Genomic DNA, 22,600 nt, shown 5'->3' with positions numbered 1-22,600 from the left:
ACTGTGATCTCTCTCTGTTGAGGGAATTCCTTTAACTACGGCTCAAACATTCACTTGGACTAAATGATAAATGAATTAGATTTTGTTGGTCAAAGGGCAAGGTCACAGTGACCTTGCCCTTTGGATACTTGCAAATGCAAAATCTCAAAATCTCCTTGAAGGAATTTCTTCAAATTTGGCAAAAACATCCCCTTGAAAGTACACAATGGACTGTTTAGATTTTGGAGGTCAAAGGTCACTGTGACCTGGCATCTGTCTCATTTTTGTCAACACAGTATCTCAAAAATGTCTTGAGGGAATTTGACACAAATGTCCACTTGGATTAAATGTTGAACTGATTAGATTTTGGTGGTCAAAGGTCAAAGTCACCGTGACCCCCATCTGTCTCTTTTTTGTGACTGTAGTAGCTCAATATCTCAAGAACACCTTGAGGGAATTTCTTTAAAATTGGCACAAACGTCCACTTGGACTCAACAATGAACCGATTAGAATTGTGTGGTCAAAGGTCAAGGTCACTGTGACCTCACAAAACATGTTTTTGGCCATAGAAAATAGAATAAATTCATGACAGCTTCTGGCGTAACCCTGATGCATGCGCAGTGAGGATGTACATGTTTAAAATTCCAAACTTTTGTGGCGTTTAAACTTTGTTGTAAACATTTGGAATAATGAACACAACTCAACTTATACGTAACATCGGTCCAGTTGTTTTTAGGTATTTTAATGACAAGAATACACATTATATCTTTGAGATGGACTGTATTTTCCAGATTTTTTTTCAGATTTCTGTGTTGTAGTCTGAGGTGTTGCTACACGTGGACCGAAAAAACTCACTGGCTCTGGATGTGGAAACTGACTGGCATCATTTAGCTCATGATGCCTCTGTGGGACTCTGCAGGTGGTAGATTTGAAGCATCAGCTGCACCTGCACTTCACCATCACCACTAAAGCTGCTACATCACACTCATTTCACAGTGACAAAAATGGGACTGCAAGTGACCAGCGAGACAATAATACTTCACATTTTATCTCTTCAACACATGCGACAAGATAAATGTCTTGCTTCCTGTTTTGGGGTGTAACTAACAAGCGTACGCTGTGATTGACAGACCTATAGAAAAACAGAAACACAGGGTTGTGTCTCCATATGTCAAGCTTGAGTGATGAATGCAGTATGTTTCCTCGTGGGAAAGAATAATATATTTTTTCGTCCGTGTGTCTTTAAAGGTGTCAGCAGCCGGTGTGACGCAGGAGAGTGTTTGACTGAGTTTAGAATAGATGTGTCGAGCTGACACACTGCTTGAGATTTTTAGCGCACGCCGAGCCTCTGAAAACAATAGGTGCAACGCATCTAATCCTTCCCGTGGAGTCTGTCTTTTAAGACTCGTTTTCAAAAGGCACCTACAATGTGAGAGTCATGCTTGAAATGCACAGATTGTTAAATTTAACATGCGAGGCTGTAAAATATCGCCTGGGCATTTAGGAGAATGTGTCAGGTGATGCTTTTTACTAGTCTGCTAGCTGCACAGATACACACCCAAACCTAGCTGCTGAGATTTTGTGCGCCTGCATCTGTGTGTGTGTGTGTGTTTGACTTGTTTTGCAGTTTTGCAGCCTAGGGAGGCATGCTAAATTAATCCGATTTCATTTGAAGCTGAAACGTGCTTGTATTGTGCTGGGTGTGGAAAATGCCCGTGCCTGCATTTTTTTTATATATCTCCCCTTCCTAACAAGGGAAAACAGGACCCTCCTATTCACTCCTCTTTTAACGTTTGTCTTTTAACACTTATCTGCTTCCCGCTGTTGAATAATCGTTGCATTGAGCAGAATAATGAGTTTGGTATCTTCTGCATTATCAAGAGTGTCGCGTGTTATTTCCGAGGCCGAGTTCTTTGGTTTGGCTACGGGCACAAATTTTTTTTTTCCTCCCTGAAATAAATTCATCCTGATTTCACTCTCTCCATTTGCTGAGATGATGGTTTTTGCAGAGAGAAAGGTCCTAAGTGATTGGAGGTCACGTAGACTGAATTTTAATTCTCGCGGACGCCAGCTGTGGTAATTTCCCTGAACACATGCAGAAGAAACGCAGAGCGAAATGTCCTCTCCTCTCCCCACCGAGGAGATTTGAGTCGCCTGCCATTATAGATGGTGTTTCCTGCCTCGGGTGCCAGAAGACAGACTCACTGCGAGCTGACAGTCGTCCTCCTGTGCAGGAAGAGTATGCCAGTAATGCCTGACGCAACCTGGCTCCACACATTCATACAGTGCGAGGAAAGGAACAGGAAAAGCTGATGGTAGTTGCTGAGAGATTGAGATTGAGATTGAGATTGAGATGGAGATGGAGATGGAGAGAGAGGAATATAAACTGTTGACTGAATTGTTGAAAATGCCAGAGAGGCGGCAGCAGACATTTGTTTGACAATGTTTACCCTGGAGAAGAACAGATCCTCCTGCACTTTAAAAAACGATCTGTTCGTTTCCGTTTTTTCGCTGCTTAGAACATTATGCCGTTGCTCCCTAATCCCCATTTGTAATTATATGTGTGCTTAGGAGCTGTGGTGGGTTATGTAAACCCTGACTGTCATTGTGGCACACACACACACACACACACACACACACATGCAGAGCAGGGAGGGTGGGAATGATGTGCTGCATCCATCTCTTGCCCTTCCTCCCTTCCTGCTTTCTGTGTCTCATTTCATTCTTTTTCTTTTCCTCCAACACACACTCGCACGCAAACTCTCCTTTCTGTGTGTGTTTGTTCTACTCACTCACACACACACCAGGAAGGAGAGAGAGCGAGAGATAGAGAACACTTAGAGGAAATCAAGCCTTCAGTGCTCGGCCATCTGAGAAATTGACAAGTCTCCAAACCTCTCACGGCGGCAGGGAGGATTCCCAGAGAGACAAACTGACTTTTATGATAAAAAAGAGGGAAAAAATGCAGAATATTTTTTGCTAGAGATAGTAGCCTCCTCTCTGTGAGCTCTACAGTAGTATTTGTAATTGCACGTCTTATAAAACAGCATGAATTTGCATTTTTTTGCATAGTCTTTTCATGCATCAAGACACACTCTGGTGACCTGACTTGTTTGCTTTGCACCATGATAGAAGATGTTTTTGTCACTTTCTCTTTTTCTATCCTTCGCTCCTGTTACCACCCTTCTCATCTCCACCCTGTTCAAGTCACGAGAAGCTGGTGTCAACAGCAGCTGGCTGTCTTTGGCTCTGCTGCCCCCCGATGGTGCTGCGCTTCACTGGTTGGGTGTACATGCAGGTGTGCATCCTGCAGCTTATGCATGTTATAGCCAGCGGTGTCATTAAGCACGGGCACGACCGTTTTATACGTAGCCCCAGATCTAAATATGGATATTTATTAGTTTCAAAAACTGTTTTTTGTTTTTCCCTCCCCAAAACTAGAAATATTTTTTCCTTGAGCTTCGCTGAGTGACTCGCTGGTGCCACATGATGTGTTCAAGGACTGTTGGAAATGTGTAAATCCAACATTATTTTCTGGTTTTGGAAATTGATGCCTGTGAATAAATGGTGTAATTTTGGTGATTTTTATTTTGTTGGACACACAGGTTTGGAAGCCATGTTTTCTTTAAAAATCAGCAAAAATTTTCAAATAAAAAAAGAATATTGCCCAAAAAAATATTAAAATTACCATAAAATGTCTAAAGAGACACTTTCTAAAAAAAATCACTAATAAGTTTTAAAGAAAAATATATACAAAAGTTTTTAAAAAACCACCCAAAAATGTAAAAGAAAAAGAAAATCAGGAACAACAAAAATTTAGAGAAAGAAAAAAAAAACCCTGCAAAAATACATAAAGAAAAAATCACCAAAAGTTTTTTTTTTTTTGACAAAAGGAAACCACCAAAGATTTTAAAAGAAAAATAATACAAAACAATTTAAAGACAAAAGATCCTAGAAACACAACTGGTTATAGTTAAATATGCACATGTGCTTTTCACACCATGTAACCACAAACGGCCTTTGTGCCGGCCGAAGCATCAGGCAACCACAGACGAGCTTTAACGTCCCCTCCAGAGTCTTGTAAAGGTAGCGAGTGTACATTTAATTTGCATACTCCTCAGTGGTTTCAGCACTAAACAGGAGGTAGAGCTCGGTATACCAGATGTGGAGGAGTGTTACAAAACTACAAGGCTGTTTCGATTGTTGAGCATGTTGCAGGAGTTGTTGAAAATGAGGCAGAGCAAAGTTCTCATGAAAACAAGGACACCCACAGGAAAACAGTCATCTCTTCTCCCACATCTACATATATTTTAAATCTTACAAGTTAAGATGATACTGGTAGTTTCACAGCCAGTATGTACTGGCCTCACACACACACACACACCGACACACACACACACACACACACACACACACACACACACACTTACTCCTCTACTGTCTGCATGTCTGTTAATCTCCTTAATCTTAAAGCATTTGTTAAACTGTCCTGGCATAAACAGACTAATACTATATCCACACTAATATATTTTTGTATAAAAACACATAATCAATGCTACATTTGCGCCTAGAGTCCATACAACTGCAGTTTTTAAACCCCTAAAAACAGTCTCCTCTCTTCTTCTTCTGGCAGCTGTTTTAGATTTAGTCTTCAGACTAAAACACTCTATAGTTTCAGTCACATTTTAGTTATTTTTATCCTTTTAGTCTAGTTTTAGTTGAGAAAAACTAAAAATATTGAAGTCATAGAGTTTTTTTGTCATTCTTCAGTCAAGATGTTGTCGTATTTTGTGCAGCGAATCAGTTGCTTTCAATAAATAAAGAATGGGAGTGAATTTCTGGTCACACTCTGATGGTCATGCACTGTAACACGGCTGGGTGACGCCTTTTGCGGCAATATGATTTGCCACCAGTCACGGCCAGATGATGGCGTATCATACCGACCTGCGACGCGGCTGCACACATACATTTGCGTGCATCTTGGTACAGACAGAGATTAGTTCTGAAACAGTGCTAAAACAGACAGGTGCAGAGATTGTTTGCTTTTTTAAACACTGTTATAAAATGAAAATGTGTGTGCGGAGTGTCCTAATCTGCAGCAATCCTGAAGACTTCAGGGGTTAATGGGCCAACCATGAACCGCCCCCAGTTTGCTTCCAACCAGCAACATTTGCTTCATGTTTTTCCCTTTCTTTCTCGCTCACCTTTTTTTGTCCTCTCTCGACTATTTATATTTAACAAAAGTATAAAATGCTCAGCAAAATACTTCCAAACAAACAGTATGTGCTCTTACTGCTGTATCTTTATCTGCCCTCGCCTGATGCAACAGCAATCGAGTCCACGGTCAAGTCAGGAAGATTCAGCAAGGGCAAAACCATAAATCAAACTTACTTTATCAACAAATTCTCTTTCTCATACATTCACATCCAGCAGAGAATCACAGCAACCTGTACGCAGGAAGATGTAGAAAACATTTGCTTATTTTCACTGAGCTGCCGCCAGATTACAGACTGTAATCACAAAAGCAGGCAGTAATGACCGCCCTGCCCTTTTCTGCAGAGTTCTGAGTAGTTTCTTGCAACTTTTTCTAAAGTACATGACTGTGTCTTAACAGCTCAGCTACATTCTTTATATTTACTCCAAAGTCAACCCCCAAATTACTCTCTCTGGCCTACATGAGCCCTCTGATCAGTATATGGGGCCCAAAAGTGCCTGTTTGTGTGGCCCATGGGGCCTTTTGGCTTGCTCATGAGAGCAAAACGTACCTTAACCCCGATGTAACTCTATTAGAGGAGTTTACATTGGAGGTGACACTTTTTATTATTCTGCCTTCAGCCCAGTCACCAGAGGCAAATGTGGGTGTTGTGTGCCTCTGCAAACCATGTAAATGTACACCTGTACATTTTCTGTGTATCATATCTACGATTTTAAAGTGATTTGTTCTGATCACGTGTATGAGCTGACTTTGTCATTGGGAGGTGATGGAGATCGTGGATGGCCTGACACCACGGTGAGATGTTGCAAAGCTGCAGACAAATGTTCGACATCACCAAACAACAAAAGTTGGCTGCTTTTCATCCTGGATAGTGCCACAAATAGTGGCAGATTTTTACCAAAACTTTGCTGCATTTCCATTCAGGAGGGTGCCACAATAGTGGTTGTTTTTCGCCAGGACATGACCAAGTTTCCAGCTGACATAGTGACACAACAGTCTGTTATTTTTGTCGAGATGTGGCTGCGTTTCCAGCTTAGATAGAAAAGCAGTTGTTTTTTATCAAGACTTTGCTCTGTTTCCAACAGGGACAGAGCCACAGAGAGTGGTTCTTTTTTACAGAGACATTGCTGCATTTCCAGCGGGAATAATGCATCAAAGAAAAGTTGTTTTTCACATAGACGTCGCTTTGTTTTGACAGAGAAAGTGTCATAAAAAGCGGTTGATTGTTACTCAGACGTTGCTGCGTTTCAAGCTGAAATATAGTGGCACAAAAAGCAGTTGTTTTTTTAATGAGATGTCGTTGCATTTCCAGTTTGGACAGTGCAGTGAAAAATAGTTATTTTTTATCAAGACTTTGCTGTGTGTCCAGGATAGTGCCGTGGAATTGGTTGTTTTTTTATGGGGACATTGGTGCATTTTAGCAGAAATAGTGCCAGGAAAGACAGCTGGTTTTACCAAAACATTGCTGTATTTTTATGCCACAAAAATTTATTGTTTTTACTGATATTTCGCTGCATTTCCAGCTGGGATGGTGCTATGAAAAGTAGTTGGTTTTTTACAGAGACATTACTTTGTCTCTAGCTGGAATTGTGCCACACAAACTGTGTATTTTAAGTCAAAATGTGATCTTTTGCAAACCATGATTCAATGTATTTTATAACCATAGCTCGTTACACGTTTAAGTTTCACAATAATGTACAAATGTGTCATTTCTGTGGTTTGCAGGAATGAACATTTCCAACATGTATTCTGCTTTTGTGTTGCTGCTCTTAGAGTTTCTGCACACACCACTGACACTGCAGGTACTCCGTCTTTCCACGTGGTTGTATGTGCATCTGTGTTTTTGCACTCACTGACCCGTGTGTATAACCACCCACTAAGCAGCAGTTTTACTCCCATAAATCATCACAGCCCGTCATTAATCATAACTTTAACATCCTTCAGGTCAAATCCAGCTGCTTTGCTTTGAATAATCCACCTCGCAGAGACTTTGGAGGAAAAGCCATTGTGTGTTTTTACCGGCGGTTAGGTTAAGCCAACAACACCGTGGGAATGATTCAGTCACTTTGTTGTTCCCGGTCTGGATACACAAAGCATGAATATACAGTATGATGTCTATTACAAAATCGCGGTTGAAATTAAATGTGCAGAGGCCTGTTTCAGATGCTGATTCTATCTGTCACATGTTGATAAAGCTCTACGGATTTACCTCATCCCCGTGTAAAGCCTATTCAATATGTCTGATGCACAAAACCGCTTACTGTTTCATATTGACGCTGCATCAACCCTTGTGATTTTTGATATCCCGATAAATTCATCTCTGCTGAGGTTGAGCACGGCAGAATGTTTGATAATCCCTGCGAGTGTGCTGACCTCCTCCTCCCGAGTTTTACCGTCTGTGGGGACGTTATTCTTCAAAGTGCTTAGTAAGGACGGTTTTCTAAACATGGGTTAGGACAGAGAATTGTGTTTTACATTTTAGGGTTTGTCTGAGTCACTGTGTGTCCATAATGGGAGATAAAAAGAGAGAAATGGAGAACGACGGCTAGAAAAGGTGATTAAAAAGAAATGCTGAAAAACCTATGTGGCTCATAATAAACACAGACTGCATTTGTTTTGACGTGACTCGACCTGCATTTATCCCACAGTGTTGCTGTGGGTCTAAACGTTATCTTTTTTGTCTTAGTTATCATAACAATGTATCATTTAAAACTAAAAACTAGCCTCTCACAATATAAACATCACCAACTTATCGAAGTCACTAAAAGTTATCAAGATCGTGTACATATATTGTACAATACTGTCCGTTATGTTAACTCTTTGAAACCTGAGCCAGTGAATTTAGATCCCTTTCATAAGTATTTTAAATCTTCAAACCGCACGTAAATTTCTGCAGGAAACATGGAAAAAAAGAAAAGGCATAGACCAACTTGGCGGGATATTTTATTTTTATTTTAGAAAAGCTACGAAAAATGTCCATAAATATCATATTTATGTATAATCATGCTTCAGAATTATTATTTCTAAAGCACTATTTTTTAGGTAATTTCTTTGTCTTTTTTCTCTTTATTTTGTGCTAATTTTTAGGTAATTTTCATCATGTGATCAATAAAAGCCAAAAAGGTGTTACCATTGCAGTTTGGTGAAATATGGCTTTTTCAAATTGCCTGAAATACCAGCTCATGCAAGCTTTTTTTTCCAAATTGACATGTTTCCATTAGGCATATTTTATATTTGCAATTTCAATTTGTGCAATTTGAGGGTTAATGGAAACCTGCCTGGTGTTTGTTGGTTCCTGGCTGCTGTAGACGGGACCTGCTCTCTGCTCAGAATGAAACAGCTCATTCTGAGGTAACAAAAACACAACAATATCTTTATTTTCAGGTGATTATACACTCAATAAAACACACTTTTCATGTTATATTCCATTTCTGACAATATTTCCCCCTAAATCCTACACACTGAAGCTTTAAAATGACATTAATATAATTGATTGCAATTATTTCTGCGACAATATCGTCCACCAAAAGTAGTTATCATGACAAGCCTACTTAAACAGCAATGCACCCAAATGCTTAAACAAACAGCCACAAAATTAGGAGTAAATGTCAAAAACAGATCTTAGCAATGGCCAAAAGGTGCAAACAGACGGCATACAGTAGCTCATATTAATATTAATATTAGATCATATTAACTCATACCCACATGTGTGAACAGCAGGTAGCCGTTTCAGCGAGGAGGTTTTGATGGAGACCAAACCAGACTTAAAAGCAAGCTGAGTTTTTGATTTACATCAATCAGGTGGCCAAAGACTCCAGATGAATGCTAATGTTGCTCCGTGTCTGCTGGATATATAAAATATGCAAGCGTTTCTTGCATGCAAACACATCACCCGTTACAACTTTACAAGGACTGTTTTTAGCTTGTTGTGGCAGGAAAAAAAAAGCATCTTTAAGAAGGATTTTGTTATAAAATTACCACGGGAAATGTAAATTTTGACATTGAAAAGATCCAATTTATTAATGTCAGCAGCAGGTTAAGTAAGCATTGACTCAGCAGTGCAATCAGCCGCCCTTAAAAAAACCCTCAGTTATTTTTTAAGGTCATTTTGTGCTTTTGGGATGTATAAATATTTGCTGTCTGGCATACTTAAAGAGTAAATTTAAACAGGAAGGAGGGGGTTTGAAGAGATAAATTTCACCACTTACTGTCACAGCAGCTCGGTGGAGTGAATATTTCCAGTCTAATGTACACACTGTAAAATTAGATTTTTATTATTTTTATTCCTGTGTTTTATTACTCCGTCTTATTTAGGTGTTTTTTCTCACAAGAGCTTTGGATTATTGGACTGGAGTGTGCCTTTAAAAGTACAGTGTAGTCTGTTGGGATATTTTTGGTAGTTATGATGTCTCTGTGTTGTAGCAGCACTTAATTTGTGTGTGTGTGTGTGTGTGTGTGTGTGTGTGTGTGTGTGTGCGCGAGCTGTGTGTCTCCAGAGTGAATCACGTGGTGAGGATTACTGTGGATAACGTCCACAGCCAAGAGCCTCTTCTGTCGAGTGCAGGCATTTCCTACTGCCTCAGTGTGTGTATACATCGCACATAAACACACACACACACACACACACACACACACACACACACACACACAGAGAGGAGACTGAGGCACACTTAGTGCCTGTAAGATTCTTTATCGATGTCCTTATCCTTGCTGTCAGGAAGAGGATATGATTTTTGAACTTTAAAGATTGTTGACAGCAGACGCTAAAACGTGTGTGTGTGTGTGTGTGTGTGTGTGGGAGAGAGAGAGAGAACGGTTGACAGGCATTCACATGAAACACCACAATGACAGTCAAGGCCCTTGTTGGTTTGTTTATCAAAACAAAGACTTGTCACTCCGTTACGGAAAAAAAAAAAAAAAGATTAGATAATCCCACACAGTTACAGCCGAGGCAACTAAATAATGGGAACACAGAGAGGAAAAGATTTTGAGAGTTTGAATAGCACTAAAGTGTGTGTCTGTGTGTGTGTGCTGGAGAGATTTGAATACCGTGCCCCCCCCCCCCCGTTCTCTACACCACCGAATATTTGTGAAGCCTCTCACTTAATAGCTTTCCTCCTCCTCCGTCTTCTGCTTCAATTGGACTGCTAATTATGTAAAGTGCGGGGCCTGCTGGAAAACACACACACACACACATACACACACAAACACACAGACTGACAAGTAGCAGCTTAATTACCATCTGAAATGACATCCTCATTGCCGCTGATATCTCTCTTAAGAAATACCAAGTTGGGGAGCGGCACATAATGTCGGTGCCACTGCGTGCGGCCTCATACGTATCGTGTCGTGCGTGCCGTTAGAACACACGCACACACTGAACACATGGGGAGCAATCACCTGCTGTATCTGGCGGAGGCCTGTTATTAGCTTTACATCGTGTATGAATGACTATAATCACAGCAGGCGTCTTCACTTTATGCTCAGCCTGCTGATCTTTAGTTCTCTATAAATGTAAATGGAGGTTTGCTTCAGCTGTCTGCTTTCACGGCTTTACAGCTCTGACGCACGATTAAGCTTTACATGAAAGCATCACTTGCTCTGAGTGATACCTGATTTTAGACGAATAAGCAGCTGGAAATTTCAATAGTTGATTCCTATTAATCACGTTTTTGATCGCATGGTTGCAATGTCATTATTTTGAATTCCATATTGACAAGGTGAAGCTATTCTTACCAGGTTGTGTTTATTAACTAAATAACAGCAAAAAGCACCATGGGACTGGTATTAAGTGGGCACGTCTGTAAAGGGGAGACTCATTTGTACCCACAGAACCCATTTTCTTTCAAATATCTTCAGGTCAAAGGTCATGGGACCCCTCTGAAATGGCCATTTCTTTTTTTCAGCGCCAAAACTTGCTGTGGATTTCCACTGCTTGCATGTGCGTTGCTGAACGGCTCAGCTGCGGTTTTGCTTTGTGCTTCTTCATCCGTCAACTCCCACTGGTTGCGGTTTGAGTCCGGCACAGCGCAGCTCTGCCAGATCTGCTGTAGTAGCGAGGCCGAGGATTTCCCGTGGTGATTTCAGAATCACGTGTATTATATCAGTACAGGAGCTAATTAGTAATAACTCTCCATCCACTCCCATAACTCCCGATACAGCGTTCCACGCCATTTTCTTTCTATAGTTGTGGTTTTTTTGTGGTTTTCTACCTGCATAATTAGCTTCTCTTCGTCCGTGTTGTCGGTAGTGACCTCTGAAAACCTTTGACCCGGATCCGCTCATTGTGGCGTTTTGTTGATGTAGTTAAGTGAAATACGATTGGATGTCAACACGCAGAGTTTTATTCTGAAAATTAATTTGTTGATTTCATGTTGTGTCACTGTCTGATTTCCTGTCTGCTCTGTGCTTAATTCAGCTGAATTGATACGACGTCCGGCAAAAATAGAAGCCTTGTGTATCTGATGTACAAGCGTCCGGACTGACGGAGCTGAGACGGAGTCAGTTCGCCGCTCAGTGGAGCCGGTGGAAGTAAACACATAGATTAGAGTGTAATCTATGTGCGGAAAGTAAAAATATGCAAATAAACAGAGATGTAAAGTAGTGCAAACATACACATAAAATGCACATACACACGGACAAACATACCGTGCATGTATGGCGTGTTTCCGAAAATGCTCGATTGAACAGAAGGATGTTTTGTTTTAAAGAAGTCAGTGTAAGAGCAGATCAGCGGGCACACTCTCCCATTCTTTAAGCCCATAAATACTGAATGTCGTCTCACCAGACTTTGAAAGTGCTCCAGGCACATGGAGGAGATTTCCATCTTGTGACTGGGGAGATCTGTTTGTGCTTAAAAACTGACAGCATGTCTGAGATGGACTGTGGAGACAAACCAGCAAGTGCTTTGTAAAGCAAAAGGAGGATTTGGGATTATATTCTGAAAACAGCACGTAACCGGTGAAGGTTTTGATGAGCTGGAGTTATGTGGTTCGATCTTTCTGACCTGGATAGCACCCGTGCGGCTGAACTCTGGTTAAGTTGTGATTTTTTGATTGTTTTGTTTGGAAGATCTATTAACCCTTTGAAACCTGAGTGACGAGGCTTTAAGTTTAAAAAAATTCCCAGATGAAACCAAAACAAAAAGGTAAAAGAACAAATACAAGAAATTACCTTAAAATAAGAGAAATAAATAATAAAGATATATAATCCATATTAACAAGGTAATGCAATTCTTATATTACTCATATTTATATTGTTATATTTTTGTTATTCAGCCCTCTAACTGGACACCAACATTACTCTGACTGGTACCACTGGTTCCTCAGGACTTATAGATTCACATGAAACCAGTATCATCACCGTAACTCTAAAACTCAGCCTGGAATATCGTCCGTCAATAACTGACAGCCCTACTATAACAGTAAGAGGGAGAAAGAAGTGTGCTTTTTTATATATTAAGCAGAAATCCAGCAACATAATGTCAGTTTGACTTGTGTTTCTGTCCAAAGTTCATCATAGGTCTCTTTTTAGCTGCTGATGCTTCACCAGCTGGTCAGAAACTTTGTTTGTCTGCTGATTTTGTCCTTTTAGTAGAATAAATTCAGTTTGGTTAAGGCCGGTTGTTTATTAGAAACCATGAACGTGTGTCACTTTGGATTTTAGAAGGTGTGTGCTCAGTACTGCAGAGCTGTTGGCAGGCCACCAGTATAACCCAGAAAGAAGGACACGACTGTGGGGAATACAGAGTCGATGTCCAACAAAGTTAAAGCTACAGATGTTAGTTTGTGTTCACCTCTTTGCTCCGAGTCTGATCCTTTTTATAGAATCGATAACAGATAAAGACGAGAAGGATGTTGTGTCAAAATCTTTGAATCTCCGCCGTGTTTCTGGTTTTTTGTCTTTGTGTCTTAATGTTTTTTGGAGAAATGCATTTGACCGGTAAGAGGGAGGCAACTTTTCACCTGCTCAGTCATCTTGGGAGTTTGTTATAAATGAACTGTGTCGACATCCTCAAAATAAACTCAGCTTTTCCTCTTTATTGAGTTTTCATGCAACTCAACGCAGAGAGCAGAGGGAATAAAATACGGTGAACTGCAGTCAACCAAAGACGATGAGCAATGACAGAAGAAATCAAACAAAAGATAGTAGGATTAGTGAAAAGGGCAATAATATCAGTATGACCGATATTGCCCTCACACATTTTTTGTCGTTTTTTTTTTTTTTTGTGGGTTTGTTTTTGGCATCATTACGATAGCTGTTTATTTATTTATTTATTTATTTGGATACTGTCCTTGTCTTCCTGATGTAAATATGATTTACTCTGTTGCTTTAGTGTAAAACTGCTATAAATAAAAATGTAAAAAAAAAAAAAAAAGAAATTAGTAAAAAGTATGAGAAAAAATACCAGAAAATTAGTAGTTAAATAAAATGAAATAAAATAAAAATCCCAAAACAAAACAGAAGAACAAAAAAAACCAAAACAAAACAAATACAAGCAGTATATTGTATCAAAATATTTGAATCTTCGCTGTAGTAAATATATTTGAGCAGTGAGAAGTGGTGTGAGACAGATGACATCGTGAGTTGTCTCCTGGTCAGTTATCTCGGGTCTTTGAATATTAAGACGTTCTTTCTTCTCAAACCTCCCCTGGTGGCTCCACATGAACCGTGTCGACATCCTCAAAATAAACTCCGCCTTTCCTCTGTTCTGGTTTTTCTGCCACTCAAAGCAAAGAGAGGCATGCGGTGGGAATAAAGTACATTGAGCTGCAGTCAACCAAAGACGAGCCTCTCTTCTCTCAGACAATAAAAAGCCATTTGACGGTAACAGCCAATCCCAGCAGAGATTGATCGATGACATCCAGACATGATGGGGACCTCTTTGCCCCCAAAAAAGATGCTGTGCACAAAAACAGACCTTTAAAACTCAAGGTTGTTGCTTGTTTAAAAGCCACTCAAGCGTAACAGCAAACTGGTTAGGAAGGCTTTTATGCCTCCGAAAGGGACACTTCACCCCATAATCAGGATTTTTTTCCTCCTTTACCTGTAGTGCTGTTTTCCCACCGTGATGCAGCTGATGGGTGTAGTTTGGTAGAAAGAAAATAGTTCCTACCATAACCAGGTCATGATTTTTGGAAAGAGACATTGCTGTTGAGTTTTCCAAATGTATATTTTTTTGCACGTTGAGCACCACAAGCCGAGGGAGAGAAGCCAGACATCTCGCTGGTCAGTATCTCCAGTAATTAGTATGTATGTTCCCACTATGTCAAGCTTTCTATAGATATCGCAATAATATTGTTATTATGAACTCTTTTGACTGCTGTAATTGTGTAGTGAAAATCTGAGATCGTGCCGGCCGGAGGAGGCTAAAGCATTTTTGTTATTAGGAAATTACATTTTTAACTCTGTGAAACCTGAGAAAATTGTCTTGATTTCTTTCATGAACTTGGGAAGAAGGTGATGAGCTATAGCAGAAGAAACTGAAACAAAAATTAGTGAGAAAATACTAAGAAGTACAGGAAAATTTAAAAAAAAGAAAAACAAGTATAAGAAAAAAGAAAAATAAAGGAAAAGGTGCTTTTAAATTTCATAATTTTTAATTATGATAGCTCTAAATATAATTATTCCCCAGCTTTTTCTTTCTTCTCTCGACATTTTCCTCTAGCTGTATTTCTTCATCAACTAATTTCTTGCAATTTGGGGATCATTTCTTACTAAGCGGCTTATTGCCTTTTTTTCATGTTTTTGAAAGAAATCACACCAATTTGCTGAGAGTTCAAAGGTTGAAATGATTGTGAAAAGTGTCTGAGAGCAGCACAAGAAAAAGAAATGTCGCTCCAGGTTTCGAAGGGTTAAGGCAGTTTCAATCCCAATGTCAAATTCTCATAGCTACAAACATCCGAACCAATTTTCAGAGCTAGTTTTTCTTGAGGCACCGTGCCACGTCTGTTTAAACTCCAGAGCGGACATCACAGTTTGTTTTATAGGGCGCTCTGTCCACGTCCGTCCTTGTCTGTTTGTGTTTTCTGAGCTGCAGATTGACTCTCACCATGTTTTGTTTTTTCCTCTCCTCCTCCTGAGCCTGGGACCTGACCTGGCTCACTAATCAATACACGCCTCTGTCAGTTAAGGGATCCATCTGTGGACTGGCCCGCTCTGCACGCGTGTGCGGACGTGTGACCGTATTTTTTTAGTTTTTTTATGTGAGAGCGAAGGAGACACAAAGAGGGAGCGAGCCCGTGCAATTTAAAATTGAGTAGAACAATGGTGTGCCAAGGTTTCATTATCCTCCAGGCTACTGTGCTCATGCAGTCGACAGCTTGTTCAGAGAACGGATTTTACAGCAGCCCTAAAAGCAGCACAGAGGAACGTGTGATATTTTTTTACAGCGCTGCGCTGCTTGGCGAGGCGAATGGTTCAGTGATCCCACACTGCTTGTATATGAATTTTTCAACAAATCGCCTGAATTTTGACACTCGAGCAAAGCTCAATCCAAACTTACTTATACACTGTAAAAAATGTCAATAAAATTTACAGCAAAGTGCTGTAAAATCACGACATCATAAAACTGTGAGCAGAAAAATAAAGAAACTTCAATTTACAGTAATATTTTGTAAAGCACTGAACCAAACATACATGTTCATTTTGATGTGTTTTAATAATGACATTTCTTTGTAGAATTTACAGATTACTGTCGTTTAAACACATTTTAATGTTCCTGAAAGCTACTGATGTTTACTCTGAAAGAAAAACCATAAATATTAGAGCTTTGACTAAAAAAAGTTATTTCACCTGCCTGTAACAGCTATTGGAAATTGAAAGAAAGACAATTATGATTTTCTAATAAGTAGATTGTTATTCTTATTCTTCTTATTATTAGGGTTTTACACAAAAAGTAACATTTTAAAAAAGTAAAGTTTTTTAAAAAATTGTATTTATTTTTTTGTCTTCCAAATGGACAGTGTAAATTTTACAGTTAAAAAATGTTGTAATTGCATCAGTTTTACAGGTGAATCACAATAGTTTTAAATTGTAATATTTACTGTTTGTTCTGTAAGATGTATTTACAACCACTGTATTTTTACAGAATTATTCTGGAAACCACAGCTGTCATTTTTTTTTTCCCCGTAAAACCAACAATGGAAGATGTTTTTAGTGTAATGCATTATAGTTTGCGTTGGTAAGCATTTTCTACTCAAATCAACTTGTAAATGACACTTTATGTAGTGGACTCGGTGTAGAAAGGGGAGAAAAAGAAACGTGACATTGCATCATTTACAGGTACAACCCCTCCCCCGTGAGACGCTCTAAAACCTCTCACCTACAGCCTCAGCATTTCCCTAGACGCAGCCAAATGGTGGTGCATTTCTGAGGCCACAGGGCTATTTTTTCTTTTAAAAGCTGAGGTGTCAAAACAGGTATGTCATGGTTGGATACCCTTTTTAATCTGTCTCTCTCTCCCCGAGAGGCTTGCAGGCTGCTGACAGTCTTGCTCTTCTTTCGGCACACTCGCTTTGGCTTTCTCCTTTTGGAAACTGATAGAAAGGGAACGAAACATTCTGGCCTTCGAACAACAATGATCTGTTTGTTGTTATTGTCTTATTGACAAGCTGTGTTGTTCAGTGTGTGAGCATGTGTAAAGACGATTCTTTTGTATTCCGGTAAAGTTGTACAAGCTCCTCTTCTGTTTTCCCGAAAAAGATTTCACAATAAGAGTGAGGACACAACCCGAGTCAAGAGGAGCAGGCAGGGAGAGGTGGATGATGAATACAGCTGCAACCAGGCATGTGGGACATGTATGTTTGAGTTTCCACATTGATAAATAAAATATAAGGGACATGCGTGCATCCAGCTTTAAATTGGTTTACTTTTCTTCACCGAGCGTGTGTGTGTGTGTGTGTGTGTGTGTGTGTTTTTGTGTTTGCTTTCACAGCACACACTCTCTTTTATCTTATCGGAAGCTTCTGTTGCATAAACAAAGCTGTCAGAGGGAGGTGAAGCATATGCAATATATTGCCACACTTTGTCCTGCTGTGATGGTATCTGTTATTTATTTTTTAGCACGCGCATGCACACACACACACACACACACGTACACACACGTACGCACATGGATGCAGCCTCACCTCCCCCTTATTACTGTTGTTGGAGCCACGTATCTGATACTGCACAAAAACAATAAAAATTCATCAAATTAATGTTGCTGATCACTCACATATCCCAGACTGTGATCACTCTCCCTAAAAAACTGTCCCCAGCATTTTGTATACCGAAACAAAATTCTTATATTGTGTGTGTGTGTGTGTGTGTGTGTGTGTGTGTGTGTGTGTGTGTGTGTGTGTGTTGTAAACATAGTGGCATCATATCAAAAACTGGCATTTAAAGGTTTGAAACTGAAAAAGAAAATATATTTTTCTCCACAAAAATATATAGTATTTTTTGTTGCAGTATTAGGGGGTATATTTTTGTCCTAAGGCAACAAGTGGCCTTTGCAATTTTTTTTTTGAAAAGCACAGAAAATTGTGATGTTGATATTGAATGACATATTCCAGACCCTAGTAAAATTGGAAAATGATATTAATATATAATATTTTTTATTGCAGTTTTGTGACGTGGACATTTTTTGATTGAGGACATCGGAGGAACTTTTCTAAACTGTTTGTAATATAATGTAAATATTTCCGTCTCTCCTTTCCTCAGAGTCATCGATCCTGTCGTACGACGGCAGCATGTACATGAAAGTGGTGATACCAAACGTGATGCACACAGAGGCCGAGGACGTGTCCCTGCGCTTCATGTCCCAGCGGGCGTTCGGCCTGCTCATGGCCGCCACGTCCCGCGAGTCTGCGGACACGCTGCGGCTGGAGCTGGACAGCGGCAGGGTCAAACTGACGGTCAACCTAGGTATCGTATAAACCGCCCCTGATAGCTCCCCTCCTCTCCACTTCAAGAGGAGGCCTTACCGTCTTTGTGTTTTTCTTTTTGTACATTTTCTTTATGATCCAGACTTTCTATCAGACCTAACAAACGTTAAACCACTTTTCTGTAGTTTGTCTTTGTAGTCGCATGTGTGGTTTTGCCTGGACTGTAAGTTTTTTCTGCCTTGATGCTTAGATGTCCTCGTAGATTTTGATATCCATCAATCTAACACGTAACAAAGTACTCCATGCTCTGCAGCACATCTTCTGAACACACCATGCTCATTCTTGTGTACAAGTAGATTTGACCAAAAACACAGCATTTCACTTTAATTCCTTTAATAGATGGCACATTCCTCACACATGCATTAACTCAGACGGCAACATTTTAGATAACAACCTGCCATCTATTCAGAGCTCCAGGTCTGGACATTTTAGTGCTGCACTGATAGTATGCATTCTTATCATGTGGGTCTGTTCCCTGTGGTCTTTTTATTTTATTATTTTTCCTCTCATGACAGCAGGTCCATGTTTCTCTCTGTCCATTAGTAACCCTTGGTCTAGCTGGCATCTCCCATGCCTTGTTCAAAGATGGCACTCACCCCTTCAAAGGCCCCGAGCCTGCGGCCCGTCTGGCAAACAGCCCGATGCCACAGCACCCAGCGCGCCTGCAGATGGTGGCACGAGTGGCACATTTAAGCAGAGTGCAGGCCTTTAGAGCGCCGAGCCCAGAATAGATACTCTCTACATGAAGCAGACGTGTACATGCAAAATATCCGTCATTTACTGCAGAATGCAAAGTACTCAGCTGCCACCGCTGCTAAAAACATGGAACACCTGTAGCTTATATTTCATGTTTTTAATGTGCAATGTGGTCTTTTTTTCCAAGCATTCAAAGGAGATATGTTTACCTTTAAAGTCTAAATTAATTTTAAATTTTACCTATATCTATCAAATGTGCAGATTTATTTATTTTATTAGCAACTTACGCAATCTTTCGACCTCTGTACGGTGTTGGTGCTGCGTGGCTCGAGGCTGTTTGTTCCCACTTTTCTGTTGCGGTTGACGGCACATGACCAGCCTGGTCACATGGATTTCAACCTGCACCTGCCAAACACAGGTTCAGTGCTCTCCTGTAGATGGAGATGTTAGAAAGAGGCATGCAAAGCCTCAGTTTTGATGATAAATTTTATAAAAATTGTTCAATTTTCCAGTACGCAATGGGCTACAAGTGAAATATTTTGGCTCTAATTGCTGGGTTGCAAAATCGATGTGGCCATTAAGTTACAAGCGACCATTTTAAAATGTAATGATTCAACACTAAGCCAAATTTTATTAACAACATTTTTCAATTTTTAAAAATGATAATAACAATAAAAAACTCACTGTAGTAATATTGACCAGATTTTTTTTTACAGATTTGGCTACAATATTAAAGTTATTAACCCTTGAAAAAATTAGCTTCTTTTAAAAACACTGGAAGATGGAAAAAAGCAACTTCACAAGAAATGACCCATTAGCAAGAAATTAGTAAAAAAAAAAGTTAGAGAAAAATTCCTGAATAAAAAAACAAATACATACAAAAAAGAACAACCTTTAAAAAATGTTTTATTTTTTAAAATAATTTTATTATATAATTTAATTAATTTAAAATAATTAATTCCTATATAAGATACATGATTTTATTATTATTATTATTATTATTATTATTATTATTATTATTATTATTTATTTGTTGTTGTTGTTGTTGTTGTTGTTGTGATTAAAAACATAATAGAATAATTTTTAAGAATAGTAAATATAGTTTTCTGGACATTTCCTTCTTTTTAGGATAATATCCTATAATCCCCCCATAGTTCATATTCAAGTCCTTTTTTGTTACCTTTTACTTTATTTTTTCCAGTTTCGTGAACATTTCTTGCCAAGTTGCTCTTTACTTTCTCCCTATTTTTTCAAAAGAAATCAAACCGATTTTCTCAGGTTCAGTAGGTTTAAACACTTGTGAAAAGTGTTTGAATGCAGCAAAACAAAACTTGAAGTCGATCCAGGTTAAAGGGTTAAAGTAATTGGATTGGGATTAAATTGGATTTCCAGTCTCAGTCCAGCAATATTGACCATCAGTAGCCATCCCCGGCTAAAATGGCCGCTGGGGTCATGTGACCGTCCCCGGAAGGTGGCTTTTCTTGCTCTTGGATGTCTGCAGCTGTAACCTTGAAGGATGCGATTTCATCTGTCACTTATTCTCCCCTCCCCATCTAGACTGTGTCAGGATAAACTGTAACACCAGTAAGTCAACATTCTTCTTCTGCAGCCTTCTTTCCTACAATCAATGTTTGATGATAGCCTGTGTGCTTGATGTGAGGGCAGGAATGTGTGAATGCAGGGGACTGATAAGAGGATTTCTCAGATAAGAGGGGTGGAAAAAAAAGTAATAGCCGGAGATTAAAGTTATGCAAATCTGACTTAATGCACTCTATATATTTTAAATGGCCCACTTTTCAAATTGATTCAGGCAACCGGTTCTTAATCTTTCCCTGTTTGCCTGTATGCTGCTCGTTTTACACTCTCTAACTCTCTGTGGGCTAAATCGTTTTCTCACTTACACTGTAATGTATGGCCGGGTGTCTCACTCGCTTTATTTTCTTGCCCTCCTTACTCTAACAAGTATAATATATAGGCTTATGATGTGATGTATAGATGGTGTCTGAAGACATGCTGTTACTCATGAAAGAGACTCTTATTTTTCATTATTTTTAAAAGTGCTCACTGCGCCTCGTAGACAGAGAGAAAGAGAAACAAAGAACAAAGGAGAAAGAAGGGGTTCAGGTTTGTGTGTGAGGAAGAATAGACCTTTGGTCATTTTGATTAGCTTGATTATTGTCATCAAAGGGGGCCTATTACGTTTTTCTGTATTTTGTATCTGATGTAGGCTATAGCAGTATAATGTCAGATGTACATATTCAAAGTGGCCAAAGTTTTTAAAAAAATGGGGTAAATGTGTGTAAAAGTAATCCCTGTGAGCAAAAACAGACAGTTTGAAATACTATGGCCCTTTTCACACCTAAAGCACACTATAGAACCACGACGACGCCCCTTCTACATGCCAACTTTTTGTTTTTGCACTGACCCAAACGACGGCAACATCATGTCGCTCCAGTGTGTGATTTTAGACAGCAGGCTGGCATTATGGAAATACAACAGGCATGACGCCTGTTTAACACAACAGTGTTGGCAATCATTTAACGTCCCTGTTATTTTGCGGTCAGTGTCATCTTCTCCTGGGAGCCTCAGGAACTCCAAGACCTCATTGTTTTACCAATATGTGGACCTTTTTGGTTTCTGTGCGTCTTTGAGTTGGCTCCTAACTCCTGCCAGCTGTTTTTAAATCTCCAGTGGTGTGTCGCACGCTCAACACATCAAAACAGCACATCCGTCCAGCTCAAGATCCCGTCTCAATACAGACATCATTACAGCGCTGTTACCACCTCCTTTGCCTGCTTAAAGGCGAGATAACTCTGTCCCCCAAATCCTCGATTGTACCTTTTATACAAAATGGTGAGATGGCATAACGGCGTGATATTTCGGCGTTGACCAGAGTGTGTAAAAATGGTTTTGTTTCCAAAGAGGCAAACTTTTTGTTGTCATCAATTGCAAATGTTTAGATCATGTAGCCTACGCTGCTGAAAGAAGCTACATGCTAACTTCAGGGAAACATGTCATCTCTATTCGGATTATATTCCCGCTGAACGTGTCCAGTTGTGCTTAGAAGCTTTTTTTGGTGCTTTTTCATGGTACAATGACGCTGCAGAGACCGCAAAAGACACAAGACCCAAAAACTGTGACCAATCAGGCATTTTCAGAAGGGGGTCATAAAGAGACAGGCGCTAAAGTGGAGCATTTCAGACGGAGGGTGAATCCACAGAGACAGAAAGAGGAAAATAAACTGGTCTTTAAAGCATGTAAACACCTTCTAAGCAGAAACCTTGACTGTAAGTATGAACCTGAAAATGAGAATAATACGCCCCCAATTAATAATCTAGGACACATGCATGCACACATATACATGTGCTGCAACTCGAAAGGATGATTTTGATTTTTTAAATTATTTTTTTTAGTAAATGATAGTGAACCAAGCTTGCCTTTTAATTCAGTCAGACACAATATAATACACTACTGATCATAGTATTACACAGTTGCCTGGATACAAGTCAAAATGTGCCGCAAGTGTTTATTAAATACACCAATATTTTGAATTGGTTATCAAACACTTTTCTAAATTTAAGATTTTGTAAAGACAGATTATTTTCTTCATGTAAAGCTAATGTTAATATGTAGGGTCATTTTTGATCAACAATGGGCAAAATCATTTTACTTTAAAATCCTAAATCTCATCCACTAATCAAAGTGTCTGCTGCTGAACTCTGCTTACTTGACTTTGCTCTGTTATTCAGCAGATTGTAAGTCAGTGATGCTGCGTTGCCCTCTA

At 39.5% G+C, this 22,600-nt stretch overlaps 1 protein-coding gene across 1 annotated transcript in view; it reads left to right on the top strand.

The window, feature by feature from the left end:
• LOC121955302 (neurexin-3b) overlaps positions 1 to 22,600 on the top strand; it is a 405,202-nt gene that overhangs the window by 144,923 nt on the left and 237,679 nt on the right. Inside the window, exons 11-12 of the mRNA XM_042503183.1 lie at positions 17,897 to 18,100; positions 20,374 to 20,400. Coding sequence (XP_042359117.1) covers positions 17,897 to 18,100; positions 20,374 to 20,400 — 231 coding nt within the window. The remainder of the gene's footprint in view (positions 1 to 17,896; positions 18,101 to 20,373; positions 20,401 to 22,600) is intronic.

Source organism: Plectropomus leopardus, chromosome 16 (genome assembly GCF_008729295.1).
Source record: "Plectropomus leopardus isolate mb chromosome 16, YSFRI_Pleo_2.0, whole genome shotgun sequence".
NCBI classification, from domain to species: Eukaryota; Metazoa; Chordata; class Actinopteri; order Perciformes; family Serranidae; genus Plectropomus; species Plectropomus leopardus.
Note: the sequence above shows the minus strand (reverse complement) of the source record. Positions and strands in the feature narration are given on the sequence as shown.